This window comes from Rhagoletis pomonella, unplaced genomic scaffold (assembly GCF_013731165.1).
Source record: "Rhagoletis pomonella isolate Grant_MI unplaced genomic scaffold, Rhpom_1.0 Rhpom_scaffold_00001, whole genome shotgun sequence".
In the NCBI taxonomy this organism is placed as follows: Eukaryota; Metazoa; Arthropoda; class Insecta; order Diptera; family Tephritidae; genus Rhagoletis; species Rhagoletis pomonella.
Window position 1 is genome coordinate 95,200,482 of NW_023458555.1, and position 24,844 is coordinate 95,225,325.

Sequence of the window (24,844 nt, forward strand, 5' to 3'; positions counted from 1 at the left end):
TTTCATATTTGTATAAAAGCGCGGGGTGAAACCCGCGGGTATAAGCTTGTACATACATATATATGTATGTACACATACATACTTGCATTCAAACCTACATATATACATATGTAGGTACTCGTACTCGTCATGCGTCGCTTTATTTCTTTTTCCCCCTTCCCTATACTACCTTTATCTTCCTTCTCACTCATGTAACGTTTTCAGTTTTAAAAGTTTCACTCTCCATTTTTGCCATACCGCCGCCTAAGAAGTTTCACTTCAAAAACCTTATTTCTATATTTTTGCGATGTTGCTTTGACCAGGGTTTGAACCCAGGCGTTGTGGAATGGAAGCGCGCACTGCTTACCACTACACCCCAGCGGCCGTGCATTATATAGAAGAAAATTCGCAACAGCCTCCACAAAAAAAAAAAAAATCCTAAAAAACCAACGGAAATTTTAAGCTCTGTTTCCCTTACAGAGTTGCATGCAATAAAGTGTTTAACTCAGTGAGAGAGCAGGACCGGGATGAATGTATTTGCATAAAAATTTATTAAAGCAAAAATGTTTTGGGTAGGCGTCGGGGCCAATGATAACCATCAGTTACCACCTCTGCATGGTTGTAAGCCATGCAGACTCCCTACGGCTTGTAGTGCTGTGGCTTTGCCGCTTAAACTCTGTAAGAGTTTTTCGGGGTGTGCGTCAAGCGGGATTGTTGAGCACCGGTTATGTATTTAAATTAGAAAATTGGATAGGCGCTGTGGCCAATGGTAGCTCTTGTACCACCTATGTATGCCGAAAGCAATACAGAGCCCGTGAGACAACTCCGGGAGAGTTGTGATGCATCAAGCGTGCGTCAAGTGCGTGTGCTTATTCGCTGCACTTGGTTTTGTGCGGGAGTGCAATACAAGTGCGTGTGTGTGTTCGCTGTTCTTTGTTTATGCAGGAAATGCAAACAAAAAGAATAATGCAAATGTCGGAAATACGGAAAAAATCTTGTCCCGGCGGAACATTTCAAATTTAATGCAAAATACGGGACGTCCCGGCAAATACGGGACATTTGGCAACACTAGTATGGGTATCTTTTACGTAAGTTGCAATATGGTTATCTTTCAAGGGTTAATAAATAAGTCCCTCAAGTACGAAAATAATGCAATTTTTAATAAAAAAGGGAGGGTTCAGGAACTATAAGAAACCTGTGAAATATGTGTAAAACAGGATAATTTTTACAATATGCAAAAACCCTCTAACAATCCGTACAAAAGTCCATATATCTTGACGGAAAGCTAAAAATCCGTACGTTGAATCCATACAGCCATTTTCGCCCCTGCAAATTCGTAGCGTACGGAAAAAATCCGTACATCTGGTAATTAGATTCTGAATTAACATAAGACGATTGAATTAAGTAGGAAATTTAGAGAGTAGAATTTTAATCCATAATATTTTTATAGCGATATATTAGTGAAATATACATGTATACCAGTAAAAATAATGAACTGAACAATTTTTGATCGCGGTTTGATGGTGAAATTACAAGTTACTAAATTTTTCAGTTTGGTGTGGGTGTTGCACTAGAGCAATAAGGGGGAAGAGGATATGACGGCGTGATGACGGACTGACTCGGACTAGTGCGGACGTAGACAAGACGGACGTATGTCAGGAATAGGAGGCTTTGCCCCAATAGTCAGAGATATAACAATGGCGCCCAACGGTAATAGCCCGGTAACTTTTATTTTCACATTTGCTTAATTTTCAATTTGTTGGCTTTAACTTCTGTCTCTGTTAAAATTACTTTTATCTATCGCTAAGATTCCCTTCTTCACCTATCGGAGAGTTTAGGGTCATAATGGCAACATGGGTCTGACTCGTCTATAACGATATGTGCAACAATGACAAGTTAACCTTTCTTTTCGTATGGAGTTCCTTCTATACGCTACAACGGGTGTGGAAGTGGTATCCGAAGAAAATGAAAACGTTTTTATAGCGCACTTGTGCACAAGGGTATTATGACTTTGTTCACATAACGGTTATTTGTAACAGCCAAAACGAATCGATATAGATATAGACAAATGTATACATAAATAATCAGAATGAAAAGATTAATCAATTAAGCGGTGACTGTCTGTCCGTCCGTCCGCCTGTGCAAACGATAACTCGAGTAAAAATTGATATGTCTTAACGAGACTCGGTACGTGTACTTCTTTTGGGCGTAGGACGGACGGTATTGAAAATGGGCGAAATCGGACGATAACCATGCCTACCTCCCATATAACGGTAGTTCTCAGAAATATGAAAGCTGCGATATTTTAGTAACTACTGAAGGTTATTCAATCAAAATTGAAATTTACAATAATATTTAGACGAAAAAGAAGAATGTTATACATTTTTGTGAAATGGGCGTAGCTACCCCCACTTATGGTTACACATGTATAACTTGGTAATCGCTCCACTAATTTCTTCCAAGCTTAACATGGTTATTTGCCTTGGTCCACTATACCCAATGGCTGAAAATTTTTAAAATCGGACAATAACGATGCCCACATCCCATATAACGGTAATTCAGAGAAATACGAAATCTTCGATAAATCAGGAAATACTAAAGCTAATTTATTAAGAATTTATGCTTGCAACAATTCTTTACCAGAAATATGTTTAAGATAAAATTTTGGACCATCCACATGAGACTATATAACCCTGCAAGAACAGGGACTATCATTTGACAAATCATTTGAGTGGCAAGACTGATAGAGATTTCTGTCACAAGCTACCTACAAGTTGCTATCAAATTCTAAAGGGCAGTGTGAAAAATCTGATGTAAACATTTGTGTACATGTGATCTTCCGTCTTCCTCCAACTTATGGCCTTATTTAATGGTCTCTTTTTAACCAACGCAATATTTGCAAATGTGTTAGTAAGATAAATGAGAATGTGTTAGTTTCCATCACACAATTCTTGTAGGGAAGTTTATCTTATAATGTCTAACTGAACGTCCTATCGAAGATGTTTAAATTATGGGTAAAACCACCCCGGCTTACCATGAAGCGGTAGTTTTCGGAAAGGTGAAAAGCATATATTTAATACTTGCGCCGTTCTTTTAATATTCGGCTCCACCCGAACTTAGACGTTCTTACTTGTTTATACTAATATTAGGAATAGGTTTAAACAACGAACTTTTTTTTTGTCTTGCCCTTTGAACCGGATTTTTGAATTTGGAATGTGAATTGAATATTTTTAATACCTACATACATACATATATATATATATATTGCCAGAATGTGTTAGAGGTCAATATTGTTTATTACATACATATTTAGTTGGTATATAAACAAATTCTATGAATTTCTGAATTTACGTATTTTTATTTTTTTAACCATAGTATATAATCCCTTGAGTTAAGCTGAAACGTTCGCGATTTTTTTTTTTTTTTTTATAGGAAGTAGACTAGTGTATCACTATAACTCTGAGCGTGAGGAAGTTTCTAATTCTGTGTGAAGGTGTGAGCGAATGGGAGAGAGTAACTCTGAACAACCTGTGGTTGGTGGATTAGGGTTGTGTGGTACGAATAGACGGTTCACTAGGAGCGTTACTAGAACCCTAGAAAACCAAGTAGTGGGCTCTCTATTCACTCAAATAGACACGGGGATACCACATTCGATCGATTTTCTGCCTACAGATTATTTTAATAGGCATTCTTAGTACGCTAGAAGGGGGAAACAACCCGACACGGGATTCTGAAGCCGGACACACGAAAGCCCCAGAGAGTCCGACTTCATCTGCCATCGATATTGAACAGCTGAGCCGCATGATGGCGATGATGACGCAACAAAATGAAATGATGTCGCAATGCATGAATGAAGTTCACAACATGCGAGCAGACGTGTCAAACCTCATCAACCGAATCGCCGATATGGAGACGTCAGCACAGGCTTTAGGTAACCGGTCCAGTCTGGCATCGACACCAGAGAATAGGAACCGCAATAAACAGGGAACTGATAGACAATTAGGTGAAGAGGCTTCAACCGGTAACAAAAGGATGAGTGAACGCGAACCTCATGATACGCCCAAATGGAAGAAGGTTGACTTCGATAAGTGGCATATAAAATTTGACGGGTCAGGAAAGGGCATTACAGTTAAAAGTTTATTGTGTAGGGTAGAGAAGATGCGGGTGCAGTCTGAAATCTCATACCGTCAGTTGTTTGTAGATTTTCACTGGATTTGGCAGGTTTTAGAGGACCACAGGGATGAGGCAAGTTTTAGCTATTTAGAGTTGAAGAGGGAACTTCTATCACACTTTAAGAACTCGGAGGCTGACTATGAGATTATAAGAGAAATAAAGGAACGTAAGAACGTAAGTAGGAAAGCGGAGTGCGGGCGAGCTGAACGACTGATTAGGCAGAATAGAAGCCGCTTTAAGGCCGTCATAGTGTTAGAATACCCAGAAATTCGGTATGCCTGTCGATTTTTTTGTGAAAAACCCGTCCGAGCCTAAGAAAGAAAGTCATTGTAAGTTCTCGTTCCACAACATGGTATGTTTTGCGTGTGGTGGTGATATGTCTTTCTGTGTTTTTAAACCAACTCAGGGAAACTCGTCACTGTCAGAGATTACTGGGAACTCCAGCCAGGTGAGGGAACACCCGGAGGACAATCAGGGTACACAATTCTTAAAAGATATAGCAAGAGCATTATTAATAAAGGAACGAATATATGTATTAAAACCGAGGTTAAAAGTGTCTATCGAAGAAAACTGGAGTATCAAGCAGCGAAAAACAGAATTTTTTGTGAAGAAGTTTCGAAGAAAAGGCGAACACGAAATTATGAAAAAATACATAAAATGCGGGAAAAAGGAAAACTTATAGACGAATTTAGAACAAAATCATATCTACGATCGTTACCGTAAAAGGTGACAACCGGTTTTTCGCGAAAACGAACATCGGAGGAAAAGACACATTTGCTTCGTTAGATTATGGGGCAGGTGCAAGTTGCATTGGAAAAGATGCTAATAAATTTTTAGAAGGCAGTGAAGAAAGTATTCTGCACTTAGCTGGCCAAAAAGTTAGGACCGCTAATGGTGGGTAGACCCCTGTGAAAGGCGTAACTACTCTACCCGTCGTGTGGTGCGGGGTAACTAGAGAAATATAACTTTTAATTGTACCAGATTTAGAACAAAAAGTGTACTTTGGGATTGATTTTTGGAAGGCGTTCGATTTGGATGTTGTGAGTAGAGGGGCCGTGGGGCGATAAACACATTCTGAAGTGGCAGGGGTTGTGTCCACTGATGGTGACCTGTCGTTTGACACGGTACATCATGAATTGAGAACAGAGCAGCAAGTAGAATTAGAAAAGGTCAAAGCTTAATTACCATCCTTCGCAGTGTTGGGATTGGGGCATACAGACGTAGAGCAGCAAGTGATAGAAGTAGTGAACGAAAACCTACCAGTTAAGCAGAGACACTATCCGATATCTCCAGCGATACACAAGTTTATTTACCAAGAATTAGACAGGATGTTTAGTATGGGTGTCATTGAAGAAAGCAATAGTAGCTGGAACTCATACGTATCTTTAGTGGTTAAGGGAACCAAAAACAGTCTCTGCCTCGCTACTCGCAAAGTCAACGAGCAGACCATTAAGCATTATTGTCCTTTGCCAAACATTGATGGGATCTTTCGTTGTCTCCAACAAACGCGTTTCATATCTTCAATATATTTGAAAGATGCCTTTTGGCAGATTAGAACCAAAGTCCAGAGAAAAACGGCCTTTACCGTACCGGACAGGCCGCTTTCTTAATTTACGGTGATGCCTTATGGGTTGTGCAATGTAGCTCAAGGGATTTGTAAAAAATCATTCGAGCGACAGAAACAGAGCTCGATTTCCGCTCCTGTACTTGTTCACCCAGACTTTAACCGACACTATTACATAGAGTGCGACGCATCAACCGACGGAGTGGGAGGGGTTCTTTTTTAGCTAGACGACGAAACTAATGAACAACCAATTGCGCACATCTCCGCCAAACTTAATAAAGCACAACGAAATTATAGCATCACAGAGCTTGAATGCTATGCAGCCGTAATAAGCGCTAAGAGATTTAGACCATACGTGGAAGGACTATCCTTTACAATTATCACGGACCATGCTAGCTTGAAGTGGTTAATGAACCAAAAGGATCTGTGCGGAAGGCTGACATGATGGATCCTTAAGCTACAAGCTTACAATTTTGATATACAATACCGCAAGGGCTAGCTAAATGTAGTTTTGGATAAGCTATCACGGGCCAATATGGAGGAGATCAAGTTGAGTGAGAGAGTGATTGACATCAGCCTGGATTCGCCATGCTTCGATTTGGTTGAATACAAAGAATTGCTAGAGACGGTGACAAATAACAAGGACAAACTACCAGACGTATGAGTATCGTATACAAATGAGCACAATTCGACAGGGGGACGAGCTTCAGTAGGACAAAGCCTGGAAACTCTGGGTGCTGTCGGAGCTGCGTGAGGGTTAAGTGCAAGTTTCTCATAGTTCCCTGTCGAAAGGCCATAGAGGTGTACATAAAAATTCGTTTTTCTAAAACCAATGAAAAACGCGACTTCGGCAGAAGTAATAAAATTTGTATAAAGAGAGGTTTTCCATTTCTTTGGAGTGCCGGAGTATATCCATTCAGACAACGGGAAGCAATTCGTTAAGGAAATTTTTGCTGGATTTCTGGAAAAGTATAGAACGTTGCATGTAAAGACTGCATTTTATTCGCCCCAAGGAAACGCGGCCGAATGAGTCAATCGCTCGGTACTTCAGATCGTAAGATCTCACATAAAGGATAACGAGAAGACTTGGGACCGGCACATAGGCGATGCAACTTACGCACTTCACAGCGTTGTGCATACAGCAATCAATTGTGCCCCATATTAAGCGGCTTTCGGTATACTTGTGATACAACATGGTAAATCGTATGAGTTATACCGAAGCTCAGATCTGTTGGGCACCCAGATTTTTAAGTAGCCACAAGCCCAGACCGAATGCAACTGATCCGAGATAATATAATGCGCGAACTGAATATGGCACACGAAAGAAGTACAAAGGCGTACACTACTAGAAATAGGGAAGTTAATTTCAATATAGGCCAGGTAGTGTATCGACGGAATTTTAAGAAAAGCTCAAAAATATACTATTATAAGGCCGAGTTGGCTCCAAAGTAGAGCTGCCAAACTATCGATAGTCAAGTCCATCGATGTTTTACGATAGTCTTAAGGGTGACTATCGATACTATCGATAGTATCGACCCAATTCATATGTTTTTCTAAATCCATTTATTTTTCATTATCTTGGTTTTGTTTATTTTAGCGGCTCACGGTTGCATTTTAGTATCGAGAAATATTGCCATAAATTCATTCGTCGTGTAAACAGTCAAAAAGCGATTTCAGAAATTTTCCCTTCAATTCGCCTTTTGGAATAAGAAAAGGTCTTTTGAAAGTCACTTTACATTCAAGGTGCCAATTTGATAGTCTTTTGAAATGTACTGCTTTGCCAGGTCTGACATGCTCATAAGACGGCAATGAAACCTCTGCTATTTCCATGCTTAAAAAAATGGCGCTTGCCATGAACCCACTAAACAGATCATCCAGCACGGCAACCGTGTAATTGTATTTAAGAAAAAAATAATAATAGTTGATAACGGCATTTTTTAATCGGTTGTATCATGCACACACATGGTTTCATTCCGTTTCATTCACATGGCGGCGAAAAAATGAGGTCACTGGAAAAAAAATTAGTTTTTCTCGCACACCGTCCTGGGTGATCTTTATTCGTTCGTTCATGAAATAATGCTGCCAAGTTTTGTTCACTTTGAACCAATACGTGAAAATGTCAAAAGCGCTAGGAAAGAGAAGACGTATCAATGAAACGATAGTGGCGATAGTGCTAAAACTATCGATAGTTATTTCAGGTGATCAGACTATCGATACTATCGATAGTATCGTCGATAGTTTGACAGCTCTACTCCAAAGCAAATCATGTGTGTCGTCCTGAAAGTTATTGGGAATTCAAATTACGAATTAAGTGTTGTAAACGGGAATAAAATCGGAATATACCATGGAAAGGACATTTTCGCATGGTAATCGTTCAATGGTCAAGATATGTGTTATGTGTTCAGCAGTATGTGACCTGTTTGGTCCTGTGATTTGACGTTGTTGTTGATTAAATTTTATTTTGGGCGTTAGTGAATGTATATATTGTGTACAGTATTTATAAATGTATCAGTATTACTAGTTGGAGGTACGATTAGTTTCATGAAACATAGAGATATTTTACCTTTTATCTTGTCAGTTTCTTTCTGTTTATTTATATATTTATTTGACTTATATTTATTTATACATTTATACACTTAGTTATTTACTACTGTGATCGTTTTCCTTTGAACGTCTGTGATAATTGCGATAAGCCTTGGCCTAGGTATCTACATAATCTGTGATATTCTCTGCAAGATTCGGTATCTGTGATATTTTCTGTTAGTATGTATGCACGTGCATAAGTAGGTAGTTGTATATACACAGCGATAGCTACCCTCCAGTACTGCTGGAGTCAATCGCTACTTTTGAACCGCTACTGCACCGACTCCTAGGTAAGTAGCTACTCTATTAACCCGTGGTAGTGCACATGGTAGTGCAGAGTCGAACCAGTCGTAAGTAGAATAGCGAAAAACTACGACAGAGGGCGCGCATAAATCACGCAAGCGACTACTTTAGTAACTCCCGGTAGTGCAGAGAGAGCCGATGATGACTACCGCCTAGGACATTGCCTTGTAAAAGTAATCGATGAATTGCACTGCAAGTAGTCGGTCGGTAATTGACGGTGTTTATCAGGTATCTACTAAAACACTGCACGGATACAATTATCTACTCTCTTTATCTCTCCATTCTCTTGTTGAGTGCGGGCAAACACAAACCGCTTGGAGTATGCGTAAGTAAAAACCCGATCAATAGCAAGAAAAGAAGTACTGGCTTTGCAAACACAATTACCTCGACTGAAGAATATCCGCAAGCAGTGTACTGTGCTTGCGAGTATTTGAGTATTTTCATAGAGCTGTTGATTGTTGGTGTTTGGGTTATGCTATTTATGTGCTATGCACTCATGTACATACATTTGTATTTACATCAAAGATATTGTTGATGCTTGCCCTTACTACTACGTTATTTGATTAAAAATATCAATATATATGCACATACATATGTACATACATATGTATGTATTTATTTCAGCGAACGCCTTTGCTGCAATAAGGTAATGAATAAAGTTTTGAAAACTAGTCAATGTTAAAGAAATGTGTATAGTTTATTTGTTAAACGAAAATGGGTATAATATTCCAGATTAAATATTTAAGGAAAGAAAATATAAAATTAACAAAAGAATGATTTTCAAAAAAAATAATTATGTATGTATACGCCAACCATTTATTGAAAAATTTTGCAATGCAAGATTTAAACGTTTTGCAATATTAAATATTCTACAAACTTTCATAAAAATTTCTAGCTTTTTCATTAGATTTGGTTGGATATGCAGCTTACTAGCCCATTCAATTTTAATAGAATAAAGTGCAAGTTTGAAGTAGCACGAACATACAGTTGATATTTTGGAATTTATTGACGGTGTCAGTCATTTCTTCCATACGAAGTATGTTAACACGATTCTTTTTATATGGAGAAAATGACCAACAGCTTCAACAAAAAAAAAAATTACCAATATCAACGGTAAGTCTTGCTTTGCAAACTTGCACTTCATTGTACTAAAATTGAATGGGCTACAAAACTGCATACTTAAAACCATTCTAAGTAAACCAATAAAAGAGCTCGATATTTTTACGAAAAATTGTTAATTTTTTCTTAATATAGCTCAACGTCTCAAGTTTGGATTTATATGATATTTCTTAAAGAATAAACTATATTTTTATAAAAAGTGATTGAAATAAAATAATTTAAAAAAATGTATAGGCAAAACTTGTCAATATGTGAGTTGTTTATAATCGTGAAACATACATATACAGAATGTAAATTAAAATTTTTTTAATATACATACTTTTAACCAATGCTTGAATGTAGGAACATTATCCTGTTTATTGCGCTGTCATTACAACTAATACTGCAACGTTTCTCAGTGATAATATTTCGGGCGACGGAAAATGCTCTTTCAAAAGGAGCTGAGGATGCCGGAGTTGCTAAAATTCGACAGCTCAGTTTATATAAAATTGGGAAATCATTTTTATGACCGTCCCACCAGTGCACAATATCGAAATCGTCATAAAATTCAACATCAGTGCTTTCGTACTTATGAATTTCTCTATAGATTTTATTTTCAATACTAAGCGTTTGTCTTGGTTGAACAAAATCTCTGAACAATAAACTATTTTCGGTAGAACATGACGGCGTGGAATCTGACTCAGTATGTAATGCATCTACAGTGAATTCTGCCATGAGCCGCTTACATTCATTTTTAGTACAAGTTTTGTCGATTTCGGAAAATAGTACATTTTCGCTGTTACTATTCATTGAGTATCTTATAACGCACTTGTGCTTCAATAAGTTTGAGGTTGATTTTTTGCAGTGCTTTAATACATTGAAACACGTTTTACTTTACTTTTCCCAGTACCCTTAGAAATTTTAAACTCGCCGCTAATAATTTTTTCTCTTATGACACTATTCAAGGTGTATTAAACAAGGTGGTGTTGGGGCGACAGCTGAGTTTTTCGCCGTGGAGGCCATTACGTCAAAATGATGTGTTTGTTGTAACTCATACCAATGACAGTATGGACATCAGCGTATAATTTGTTAGTGTAATTTTTTACGTATATACGGCCAACACCACCTTGTTAAATACGCCTTGACACTATTACTCAAACTACTACTAAAACTAACGTTTGTAGCAGGTAAATCGTTGGTAAATGACTGCAAACATTAATGCATTAAAATGATAGAAGCGAAATATGTATTTAATATTAATATTTACGTTGTCAAGCTCCATTATGCAAATTTATTAATTGTGCGCATGCGTTGCCAGTCAAGTCGCAAACGACCAAATACGACGAGGAATTTCGAATACACAAGCACCACAAGCACTTTCGATTACTGCAAGCAAGCGTGTAATATTTTCTGTACTCGTTGGCGTAGCGTCGTGTGCCTGTATTGCGCGATCGTGGCAAGTAGTGTACACAATTTGGCTCAACAGAAGAAGTATCACTAGCATTTGCACTTGCGATGAAGAGTAATGGCTTTGCGCGGAGAGATATAAGCATTCTACTTGGGAGTAGAGTACAAAGCAAAGAGTGCTTTCAAGCGTAGAAGAGACAAATGTAATTCTGCAACCCTTTAGTAGCTACCGATTCAGCAGTCCTGTAGTCGCTCCCCCGTACTGCAGGGTAATAGTAGAATGTGTTGAGCACACATGTGTAATACAGATACAAGGTAACATATCAAGAGTATGAGGCATGCTTGAAACCCGCATTAGGTCGTGGGTCGAGGCCACACGTTGCTCCCAGATAATAATAGTATCATAAGTATCATTAAGTAGACACAGGATTAGCCAGCCTTTAGAATCCATTTTACGAACTCACTCCATGTATCTGGCAAGATCGGCGGGTTCGAGCCTGTAGCGGCAGCCTGTTGTGTTGAAAGCCGCATAAAACCCTATCAAACACCTTCAAACCTTAACCTACGTATCTGTCCCATTGTGAATTGTTTGATCAAAGCTTGAATGTGTGTGTGTGTGTTTCAACAAATATGTTCATGTCCGGGATGCAGAGGAATGTGTGCGTATGCTTGTATTGATTGAGTGAAAGTATTTTGAAGGTAATTTCCTGGGGCTACAAGCGCACCGAGGGCATGATTAGAAAGCCAACCAGGAGCAAAGATCAGATGGATGTGTGCTCTTAAAGCAGTTAGAAGTGTGGTGCGCGAGTTTTGATCGTCCACAAAATATTAGTTAATAGTAAATTTTTAACTTAAACTGAGGCAAAGGATATAGCCCGTTCAAACGGTGAACCGAATTTGCGGACATACGAGGAATCCCGTTTGGGAAACCGGTCCAGAAGAGGTGTGTCAACGCAAATCAAAGCCCCGTTGAATAAGTGGTAAAATGTTTAATTATAAATAATTTTAACAAGAAATTAAAATAAAATAAAAATTTTAAATGGTTCAAAATTGCATAAGCGTACCGAATATACGAGACTGAATGTTAAAAACTAGGAGAAAACAAAGTCAAGTTAATTCTAAATGCGCTTAAAGTAAATTTAAACTATACCGAACTGCAGAAAGGCGGCGAGGGTGCTTAATTGAATTAAATAAAAGCTAACAATTAAATAAAACAAAAGTAAAATTTTTTTAAACATTTAAATAAAACTAAAAGTAAATAAAACTCAGAATCCGTTAAAAAAATAATAATAATTAATTAATTAATTAAAATTAAATTCAACGACATAATAAGTAGATACAAGCTAAACAAAAAAAGCTAAAAATTAAAATAAAACAAAAGTAAAATTAAATTAAACATTTAAATAAAATAAAATTGTGCTAAATTAAAATAAAATTAATTTAAATTTAAATTGAATAAAACTAAAATTAAATCAAACTCAGAATCCGTTTGAAAAAATTATAATAATTAATTAAAAATGAAGTCCAATGACATAATAAGTAAAGAAAAGAAAATCAAGAGTTGTGTTTGTTTGTATATGTTCGTTTCGAACGCAAATCAAACCTATCTCAGCAGGGAAACCGCGGACTAGTGAATCAAATTTCTACTTCCGTATTAGACCTTCATCGCTAAAAACGAACTAGTCCGATAGTAAATAGATCCCCCCAGTCCAAAATCTGCCAAAAGTGGTATTTTTAAAGTGACGAATTTAGAACTGGTTCAGAACTATAGAAAAAGGAATGCAGAACGAGCTATGTCTTATCTCTCGAATTTAGCACTAGTTCCGAACTATCGAAAAAGGGATGTAGCCGCAGCGCTTGTTTACATTACATAGATATGTGCTTGGCGGCATTTTCGTTCAAGTACGCTTCTATTCTGAACTTCGCAGATGCTTTTTCATAGATTGGTAATAGAAAACCAAAATTTCTGTTAACATCTTCAGATATTGGGACCGTATGGAATCTAACCAGTAACAGCGAGTACCTCTGCAAACTCAGCTGCAGCCAAAGGTTTGTAAGGCACTCCGCACATTAAACGCCTAGTCATAGTAGTGTAATCGTTCCGGCGTACTAAAGTATGAAGTTTTTATACCGAACACATGTATTTCAATGAAGCTCTGTATATTACGATTCATAATCATGTTTTCGCCTAATCATAAAAACTTCATGAATCGAAGCGCCCAACATTGTAAGGCGCTTGCCGTTTTGATATCGGCATTTGTTTACTTTTTTGTGCTCGAAATAAAAATTATTTGTCATTTCAGTAGATAACAATTGAAAATTAATGATTTTGTGCTAAAACTCGTGCCAATTGTATTAAGCCATAAACGTGTACGCAATATTTTATTGCAGAAATGTTCGCGGACGCGTATTAGTGAGATAGACCGGCCAGCAAATGTGTAATGTGCGCGCAAGCAGGGCTTACGCAGGGCGCCCAAGTGTGCAGACGTCGAGTCGTCATGCATTCGTTTTGACACGACAAAACGATTACACTACTATGATTAGGCGCCTAAACGTACATTTCTAACAATCATTCAAACAAATTTAATTTGAAATTGAAAACACATTTCTTTCAAAATAACTTAACATCGCACACATGGAATAACCAAAAATATTGAAAATTCATGATACTTTTTTCTTTCGTCTGTTGATTTTAGAACTGATTCGGAACTATAGAATTTAGGACTAGTTCGGAACTAACGAAAAAGGGATGCAGGGTCGCCATGTTAAATTGCATGCGAAAGGGATTTATCGCGAACCAGTACTGGGTCTAAATGTACTAGAGGCGCACCAAATCAGAACTAGAGACTTTCCCCACAGGGATGTACATGCACACATACAGATTTTAACCAAAGTATTATACTAAAATAAAATAACGAAATTGCTTAATTTCAAATAATATACGTACATATAAATAAACGATAACAATTGAAACAAAAAAATAAATGAGGCAATAAATATTGCAGATCCCAACCAAACAGGCCCTGGGACTCCGAAACGGCAAACTATCGACTTGCAGCCTTTGTTAAGCGAGCTTCGCAGTAAAGCTCGGAAAACTTTGACGACAGCAAGCGACAAGCAGCATCTGTCAAATATTAAATACACACGTTCTTACGAACACAATTATTTTGACGACAGCACCACATCTTGGCTGCAGGACTGCAATTGTCGACGTCGCCAAATTAAATCTATTTCTAATTTTGTCGGCGACAATGAGTAGATGTAGTGCTGCCACTAAAACATGCAATTTAAAAATTTTCTAGGCTTTAACAAGTCTAACGTTATTTAACTAAGAAAAAGGATAAAATAACTTTTATATTTTTAATGTAATAACAATCAACAATTTTAAACTAATTAAGCTACTTTGATCTCTTTTTTGTACAAAAAATTTCACTAAGGGCAAGATATTTTAATATTATAGAAGTGAAATGTTTAAATGTGGCAACAACGAAATTATGTACTTCCATACCGAAAAGCTGTTGTGCTAAAATAAAATCGAATTCTTTTGCTTATGCTGCACATTATTTATATTTGGTAAGATTTTCGCCATTAATTGTAATATTAGTATTTTGTTAACCCTAGAATACTATCCTTATTTTTTATTCCTTTAATACTAACGTTCGCCTGTGAGGCTACTTTAAAAAAAAAAAGTACAAAGTTTGCCTTTTTAAAAACTTAAATTTATTTAAAAAATTAGCTTAAACATATTTTATATGCTTCTAAAGTAAAAAATAAAAATAAATTAATTTAATATTTTCAAAATTAATAAAAATAATTCGTATTGAAAAATAACACATATTTTATCATCCTTTTGAGAAGGGTAATTTAAAAAAATAACGAAAAAATATTTTAAAGCGAACGAACTCCAACATTCCATAAATTATCTTGCAAGTATTTACTTTCACACTTAAAAGAAATTTATTGTTTATCTTTTCTATTGTAACTTGTACCTACACATCACATTGAGCCTTATGAATAAAAACTAAGCAATTGATTTTTCATAAAATATCAGGCCTTTTACTTTAATTTATTTGAATAAATCAAGGAAAAGGTTTGAAATCTCAAGAAAAAGTAACTACTTAGTTTTTTATTGTCCTCACTATCGCTTCCATTCAATGATATTTCTTCCAACCATTTTAGGACTTGTTCTTCATAGGTACCCCTCTCGAAAAGTAAAAAAAATATTAAGTTCAAAACATAAAATAGCCAACAATCATGTTAAAAACTTAAATAGGTACAGCAAACAAAATTACCTTTACTACAAAAGTTCGCCTGTCAGGCGACAAGAGGGCGTGGAACTCAGCCGCACAAGGTCACTGTACAATGTGCGTCTGCTAACAACCTCGTACAACACTAAACTGAGTTGGCGTAAACGCTTACTTTGATCATAAAAAGCGTTTCTGAAATATCACGAGAAAACCGAATTCGTTCCGCCTCACCGGCGAATGTTAGTATTCTAGGGTTAACAATTGCCATTATATTTCCAGGTATAACAATGGACTTGGATGAAATTTTAATAGAAGAAGTACGCAATCATCCACTGCTGTACGACCTTGCCCACATGGAGTACAAAAATTTGAGAAGAAAGGATTATGCATGGAAGGAGGTTGCAGCTAATACAAATTTGAGCGGTAGGTTAAACTATAAAAATAATTAATGAAATTCTGAAGCTCAATTGGTTAATAGAACTGGAGTGCAAGAAACGATGGAAGAGCCTCCGCGACTCCTATAAGCGCTGCAAAAGGATGGATCAACTCGCTTCCGGCAGTAGTGCTGAAACTCCAAGGGAAAAATTGAGACACTGCGAATCTCTACCATTTCTCGAAAATATATCAAATTCCCGGCGGTTAGTTATATTAAATAAGCACGCAGATATACTGCAGATCTAGGGTACATTTTAATTATGTCTACAACGATTTTGGGTTGCTGTACCCAAACGCGTGACCCGAATCGAAAAACTTTTATAGATACTTCTAGACAAGCGTCTACACTTTATTTAAAAATAATAATTTACTAGATCTCTGCACTAATTTTTTAATAATTTTGGTTTGAATTATGGTACTTTTTGCGAAATATGCCGAAGGTGTTCTCTGCAAAAGTTATTCAACCCCTCTTCTTCGGCAACACAGAAAGGAGAACTCTACTTAGTGAGGGTTATATTTTTTTGTTGGAAAACTTTCCTTTTCCTTTGCAAAAAATCCCAATTTCCCCTATTTTCAAACAGCTTCCAAGGGGGCCTCCCCCCCAAAATCGTTGTACAAATAACTAAAAATTTCACCACATTTATTTTAAATTGTATTTTTCAGCACTATTGGAAGTATAAGCGCAGATGATACTCAATTTATCGAAGAAAGTGAAGTGATGGAAATTGTTGATGTCAATTCAGCAAACAATTCTCAACCTGCAATAGAAAGACCTCAACGTTAGGTTTTAAATCCACATGAGCAAAAGGTATAAATGCATGATTCTTGATTTTCTATTTGATTTGATTGATATTTCCTCTTTGATCTACTTAAATTTAATGGGCTATAAAACTGCGTATCTAAAATTTTTCTAAAAATTGTGAATACAAAGTGTATCATTCTTAGGTGTGATTGTTAAAGTTGGTTGAATTTTTATAGTTTTTATACGAAGTTTGAAATGTGAATTTATATGGAGCTGGTTATGTAAGCTACTAGAACTTTATAAAAAAAATTATTAACATTAAATAAACAAAAGATAAATAGCCAAAACTGGTCAAAATGTCACTTTACTTAATCAGCTGACCACAAAGGTATATACATACATAAGTGTGTACATGAAGTGCCTTATTATTTATAAGTGAATGTGATATAACACTTGTAAAGATTGAAATGCCTTATAAGACTTACGTATACATATGTATATGCACGCTAGACCGGTTCAAAAAAAAAATGTTTTCTTTTTTCCATGATATTAGTAGAGAAATGAGTTGCTCTACATGTCCAAAGACATTTTTCCAAAGGCTACCCCCAATATCTTTAATATCGGTTTAGCGAATCGTATTTGAACGTCAAAATTTTTTGATTGTCGTGTTAGAACTTAAAATGTGTATAATTGGAAGCTATTTCGGGCTATTTCGAAAAAATCACCAGGTTTAAAGGGGTAGTTTTTACCCAGGAACTCAAATATGTTGATATTTTTATCTTACCAAGCAATCGTGATTAATAATAAATAGAATCTGCAACTCAATATTGAAAAAATCATGAATATCAATTCTCAAATTGTCCAACTATCCCCAAAAATTTTCCAATATTCTCAAAACTATGTACATCCTATTCAATTTTTCCGGCTTTTCAATGCCATCAACGGAATTTCGTTATATTTTTTTAAAATCGAGTTATTACCGATTTTTCTAAAACGCAGCGCAAACACACATATAGCAGACCGGCTAAAGAAAAAATGTTTTCTCCTTTTCATGATATTACCCTGTAGGGAAAATACGAACTAGTGAACCAGATTTCTAGTTCAGTACTAGTTCTTTATTGCCAAAAACGAACCAGTCCGATAGTAACTAGTTCCGCACCAGTCCAAAAGCAGTGAAATGTGGTACTTTCACTAAACTATCCTATTTTAAATTTTAGAAGCAGGGAAGGTAATCATTATGAGTAAAATAATTTAAATCAGCATTTAATCATTATTTTATGAATTATTATTGAGTTTTATTTTTTCGCTCAAACGGAAATAATTATTATTTGATTTTTATTTTTGGGATTACAAATAATGATTATTTTATGATTTTTATTTTTTCGCGCAGAGATTATCATTAATTTTGAGTTTTATTTTTCCACTTAAAAATAATGATAATTTATAAAATTGAAAAAGCCATACAGACGCAACCTACTGAAATTTTGACATGAAAAGTTTGGGTCTTATTCCTCTTATAAGGGTGCGCCTACCTCTCAAAAGGATACGTCGGTAATCACGCTGGTATAGTTTTTGAGTTGGTTAATAATCATTATACTTAGTGATTCCATAAAAAAAGGCCAAGATCCTGAAGGACAATTGAGAAAGGCAATGCAGTTGCAGAAAAAGAGGCATTTAAAAAAAAAATTGTCAAAATAATTATCACTTTCTTACTAAATTTATTTAAAAATGCAAGCCACCAGAGCTACATTTTTTTTAAGAAAAGACAAATTAATTTTTTTTTATGCAATCCAGCACAGCTACCTTAATACAGTCAGTCAATAAAGTTAAGGTAAAACGAATTTTTTACAATAAGAGCAACTATTTTTTAAATATTTTAGTTTTCGGTATTTTTTATAAAAATATGGTCAATTCTACAACAAAATCCCCAAAAATCAGAGTTCCAAACCTTGTGCAAAATTCAAGAAAATTCTGCAAAATTTCATTAAAATAATTCACTTTCTATTTACGCTCTCTAAAAAAAGCTTTTAGTCCATTCAATTTTAGTATAATGAAGTGCAAGTGTGAGGAAGCTAGGACTTACCAAGCAACAAAAAAAAAATTGCTAAATATCAATGGTAAGTCCCAGCTACCTCAAACTTGTTCTTTGTTATACTAAAATTGAATGGGCTAATAACTGAGTACTTAACTTTTTTCTAAAGAGTGTAAAATGCAATACTTGGATGGAAATTCGCAGTTTTCTTTAATTTTGCATAAGGTTTGGAACTCTGATTTTTGCGGTTTTTGGTGTAGAATTAACCATATTTTTATAAAAAATTAGGGGAAAATAAAATATTTAAAAAATAGTTGCCGGTATTGTAAAAAATTCACTGTACCTAAACTTTATTGACTGACTGTATATCTTATTAAAGTTAAGTACGACAAAAACTTTCGAAGTACTTCATATACATATAGGCTTAAAAAGAACTGAATTTACTTAAAAATCCATATGCTTAAATTTAGACAAGTAAGACAAAGTGAACTAATATTTTTACTTTTAAGCAGAACGCACTTTTGTTTTTTACTTACTACTTTACTTTAATACTACTACTGCTACTAATGTGGTTTATAAATTTATAATAAATGCGTTTAAACATTTGCGATTGTATTGTCCTTCCTTCAACCGATCGTATTTAATATAGAAGGGAAATGTTTCGACAAGCCTGATTAGAAATGTAGATCTAAGGTGACGAATTTATAACAGGTTGGGAAGTATAAAAAATGGATGCAGATCGAACTAGATCTCATCTGTCGAATTAGGAACTGGTTTGGAACTAAAGAAAAGGGGATGCAGAACGAACTAGATCTCATCTGTCGAATTTGGAACTGGTTCGGAACTATAGAAAAAGGGATGCAAAACGAACTAGATCTTATCTGTCGAATTTAGAACTGGTTCGGAACTAGAGCCAAAGGGTTGCAACGGGGGACAATTGACACTTCCTAGGACATCGCAATGTTAATTTCGCCAGTCGCTAGCATGCAAAAAAGAATTAACACGTACTAGTCATGGTTCCAAACGCACTAGAACCGAACCAGTTCCGCGCTAGTTCGTTTCCCTACACGGTAGTAGAGAAATGAGTTGCTCTACATGTCCAAAGTCTTTTTTTCAACGGCACGTATCGTATCGAATCGTATTTGAATGTAAAAATTTTTTGATTATCGTCTTAGAACTCAAAATGTGTATAATTGGAAGTTATTTCGAAAAAATCACCAGGTTTATAGGGGTACACATTTTAAGTTCTAACACGACAATCAAAAAATTTTGACATTCAAAACGATTCGCTAATCCGATATTAAAGATATTGGGGGTAGCCTTTGGCAAAATGTCTTTGGACATGTAGAGCAACTCATTTCTCTACTAATATCATGGAAAAAAAAAAACATTTTTTTTTGAACCGGTCTAATGCACGCGAAGTGCTTTATTTTTTTAGTTATATACATATGTATGTATATAAGTACATACATGTGTAAACGAAGTACCTTATTTTTAAATAAAATATGAATTAAAATGAATTTTATTTCAAAAACGTTGTGAATATTTTAAAAAAGCTACTTTCGCTACCCTGTAGGGAAATGAACTAGTGCGGAACTGGTTCGGTTCTAGTGCGTTTGGAACCATGACTAGTACGCGTTAATTCTCTTTTGCATGCTAGCGACTGGCGAAATTAACATTGCGATGTCCTAGGAAGTGTCAATTGTCCCCCGTTGCATCCCTTTAGCTCTAGTTCCGAACCAGGTCTAAATTCGGCAGATGAGATCTAGTTCGTTCTGCACCCCTTTTGCTATAGTTCCGAACCAGTTCCAAATTCGATACATGTGATCTAGTTTTTGTCATAACGACTTTCTGCTCTGCCAAAATTGTTCTCCAAATTGCTAACGGAGCATTATTCGTAATCGAAAAAATAAAAATCAAATAGTAATTATTTCCGTTTGAGCGAAAAAATAAAACTCAATAATAATTCATAAAATAATGATTAAATGCTGATTTAAGTTATTTTACTCATAATGATTAGCGTACCTGCTTTTAAAATTTAAAATAAAATAGTTTAGTGAAAGTATCACATTTCGCTTCTTTTGGGCTGGTGCTGGACTAGTTACTATCGGGCTGGTTCGTTTTTGGCGATAAAGAACTAGTACTGAACTAGAAATTTGGTTCACTAGTTCGTGTTTTCCCTACAGGGTAAGTTTTGATCGTCGATGTATGTATGTAATTGAAGTGCCTTTTCATACCTTTCAATAATCTTTTGGAACCGGAAGAATCGAACCACTGTAAGATATAGCTCCCATACAACTGATTGTTCAGATATGAGATTTTTCGTTATAACTTCTACATTTATGCAGCTAGGAACATGATATTTTGCAATACTTCTACTCATTATCAATAGAAAACTTAGAGTGAAAATTACAAAGATTGCGTCACTATAACCTATAGCTCCCATACAACTGATTGTTCAGATATAAGATTTTTCGTTATAACTCCTCCATTTAAGTAGCTATAAACATGAAATTTTGCACTGTTGCCACTAATTATCAAAATAATACTTTCAGTGAAAATGGCGAAGAGAGGCTCGCTATAACCTATAGCCTCCATACAACTGATTGTTCAGATATGAGATTTTTTGCCATAACTTCTCCATTTATGCAGCTAGGAACATGAAATTTTGCAATATTTCCACCCATTATCAACAAAATACTTACAGTGAAAATAACAAAAATCGGGCCACTTTTACATATAGCTCCCATACAACTGATTGTTCAGATATGCGATTTTTTGTTATAACTCCTCCATTTATGCAGCTGGGAACATGAAACTTCGCAATATTCCCACCCATTATAATAAAAATAGTTACAGTGAAAATTGCGAAGATCGGGTTGCTATAACATATAGCCTTCATGCAAATGATTATTCAGATATATTCTTTGTTATAACTTCTCCATATATGCAGCTAGAAACATGAAATTCCGCACCATTTTCACTCCTTATCAACAGAAAGTTTACAGTAAAATTAACAATTATCGGGTCACTATAACTTATTTATTGCCTCCATAAAACTGATTGTTCAGATAAAGGGCTTTACTGTAAAACTCCTTTATTTGGACAGCTAAAGTCGATAAATTTCGTAAGCTATTTTATAAATAATAATACAAAGTCTACTGAGAAAATCGGTTTACATACCGATCACACAGCAGTGAAAATCACTTAGATTGGTGCTATATAAGGTATATCTTCCATACCTCTGATTGTTTAAATATGATATTTTATATATGTATGTATCTCCTCTATCTATGTATGCTGCTCTTACTTGTTTTACTTAAACAAGTATTCCTAATGTTGTAGGACTTTTTGGTTTTAAGTAAAAATATATTGGCATATATATAGTTTTGACAAATTAATAGAGTCGCGACATTTTCGTGGGCCATTAAATTGAAAATAATAAAGTGCAAGTTTAAAGTTGATAAAAATTCCATTGATTTTGAGAATTTATTTCGTTGAAGGTGTTTGGCGTTTTTACAATACAAAGTATGAACTGTTAGCGAAAAAATTACCAAAAATCAACGGGATTTTTAAACAACTTGAAACTTGCACTTTATTATTTTAAAATTGTATGGCCCACGAAACTACTTGCTAAACATTATTCTAAAAATTCTGGTTAAAAAGTGTTAAGTTTTGGTGAGTATTTGTTCACTGCTTTTTAATTTTTGTACAAAGTTTTAAAATTAGATTTATATGGCTTTTGTTGGATAAAGAGGTATCTATATATATAAAAATGAAATGTCTTTCGTATGACGGCGATTCCTGATCAAACGGTTGAACCAATTTCAATTCTGTAAAAAGCACATTTTTGGACCTTCTGTGTGGAAGGTTCTTTGATTCAAAAAAAATTGAAATTTGTTGTTGTTGTTGCCAAAAAATGAAGAAAGTTGAGACGTCACGATTTCACAATTTCAAAGAGTTTTCCATATATTGAATGTCACTAAACTACTAAACGGCTGGACCGATTTCGTTCATATTTGGAACATATTTCAGCACCTTGAAGGGAAATATTTCGACTAAAAATTTAATCGCTAGGTGGCGCTGGGTTGGGATATTCATAAAAATTGCATTTACTTGCTGATTTGGCTCATATTTAGAAAACAATTTAGCCAATTTAAAGAAATATTTGGACTTGGAACTTACACGATAGGCTGCTCTGTGGCAGAGACATCCCCAAAAATTACTTTACGCTAAGAGAAGGATATATTCTACTATATATTTGTGGAAGTATGTATGTATGTATGTGCCAGGTTGCAGCCTAAATGGTCGGACAGAATCGAACACAATTTTTACAGAGTATTGCCATGACACCTAGGCCTATAATAGGGCAAGAAAAGCGGGATTCGACAAGGGGGCGTTGCTCCTCCCATAGGAGTGAAATTTTTAATCAGCCATAACTTCGAACCTATAAGTCACATGAACTTGAAATTTGGCATGCAGTCATATATATGGCAAGTGCTTACAGTAGAGTATATATAAATGACTTTGTAAAAGTGGGCGTGGCACATCCCATAGGCGTGAAATTTGTTATCAATCATAACTTCGGAACCATAAGTCACATGAACTTGAAATTTGGTATACAGTCATATATATGGTAGGTGCTTATAGTATGGTATAAATAAATGAGTTTCTAGAAGTGGGCGTGGCACATCCAATAGGCGTTGAGTATTCTATCAGCTATAAATCCGAAACTATAAGTCATATGAACTTGAAATTTGTTATTCAGTCATACATTTGGTAGGTGCTTATAGTATGGTATATATGAATGAGGTTGTAAAAGTGGGCGTGGCATATCCAATAGGAATATTTTATCAGCTATAATTCCGGAACTATAAGCCACATGAACTTGAAATTTGGTATGCAGACATAACTATGGTAGGTGCTTACAGTAAAGTATACATAAAGGTGGCACATCCCTTAGACGTGGAAATTTTTATCAGTTACAATTTCACAACCATCAGTCACATGAAATTGAAATTAGGTATGCTGACATATCTGCGGTACATAGGTGCTTACAGTAGGCTATATATACATGAGTTTGTAAAAAGGGGCTTGGTACATCCCATACCCTTTTATCAACTATAACTTAGGAACCATAAGTCCCAAGAACTTGAAATTCGGTGTGCAGGCATTTGTACGGTAGGCGCTTTAAGTAAGGCATATATAACTGAGTGGAACATCCCATAGGCGTGGAAAATTCGGAATCATATGTCACGTGAAATTGAAATTTGGTACGCAGACGTATCTATAGTAGGTTCTTATAGTAGGCTATATATAAGTGAGTTTGTAAAAGGGGAGCGGCACGTCCCATGGATCTGTAATGTTTTATCAGCTATAACTCCGGAGCTATAAGTCGCTTGAACTTGAAATTTCGTACGCAGGTAGGAACTTATATTAGGGTATATATAAATGAGTTTGGAAAAGAGTGCATTGCACATCTAATAGGCATGTAATTTTTTATCACCTATAACTTCGGAACTATAAGTCCCACTAACTTGAAATTTAGTATGCAGATATATCAATGGTAGGTGCTTATATATAAATGGGTTTGTAAAAGCGGGCGTGGCACATCCCATAGGCGTGGGATAATTTCAAAACCATAAGTCAAATGAAATTGAAATTTGGTACGCAAACGTATCTATGGTAGGTGCTTATAGTAGAGTATCTTAATATATAAATATCCCGTGTCACTGTGTTAGTTTACGCTAATCTCCGAAGCCGCTTAACCGGTTTCAATGAAATTTTGTGGGTGTGTATTGTTGGTTAAAATTTAAAAGATAAATTAGTTGTGAACCCGAGAAAAAATGTTTTTTTTTCATCGAAATTTTTTCTATGCTTCTCGCATCGTGCCTTTCTAATATACAAATAAAAATCGAACTCTTTCTAAACGGCTCGTTCGATCTTTATGAAATTTTTTGTGTTATATATGGTAGGTATGGAATCGGATGTAAAGTATATTTCATACCGCTAGGTGCAGCGGGCGTGGCACCTCCCATACAAACCGAATTTTTCATATTGCACATCCCTGGAAGTGTTCATGGTAGACTACTCGAATATGTATATACATCTGTATATAAGTCTTTCTTAGTTTAAAAATACATCTCTTACATAATTGAAAAACAAATGAGATCAAATTAAGCATATACAACTTTTTCATGCCCAGTATGAATAAATTCTCCAAAGGGCTAAAAAAAGGGCTAGGGGCAATTTTAAATTTATGTGGCCAAAAAAAGAATGTG

At 35.5% G+C, this 24,844-nt stretch overlaps 2 protein-coding genes across 2 annotated transcripts in view; both read left to right on the forward strand.

The window, feature by feature from the left end:
- LOC118734406 (transcription factor Adf-1-like) overlaps positions 1–16,573 on the forward strand; it is a 17,747-nt gene extending 1,174 nt beyond the window's left edge. Inside the window, exon 4 of the mRNA XM_036464133.1 lies at positions 16,453–16,573. Coding sequence (XP_036320026.1) covers positions 16,453–16,573 — 121 coding nt within the window. The remainder of the gene's footprint in view (positions 1–16,452) is intronic.
- On the forward strand, positions 15,614–15,926 carry LOC118748976. Its single transcript, XM_036483754.1, has 2 exons — positions 15,614–15,769; positions 15,833–15,926. The coding sequence occupies exons 1-2, from the start codon at positions 15,642–15,644 to the stop codon at positions 15,876–15,878; spliced, it is 174 nt and encodes a 57-aa protein (XP_036339647.1). The 5' UTR covers positions 15,614–15,641; the 3' UTR covers positions 15,879–15,926.
- Positions 16,574–24,844: the final 8,271 nt, after the last annotated feature.

Bases quoted from the DNA above. Each gene is read 5' to 3' on its own strand.
- LOC118748976 (XM_036483754.1), top strand. From the start codon at position 15,642: ATGGACTTGGATGAAATTTTAATAGAAGAAGTACGCAATCATCCACTG. The intron at 15,770-15,832 runs TTTGAGCGGTAG...ATTGGTTAATAG, and splicing joins GAGGTTGCAGCTAATACAAA to AACTGGAGTGCAAGAAACGA.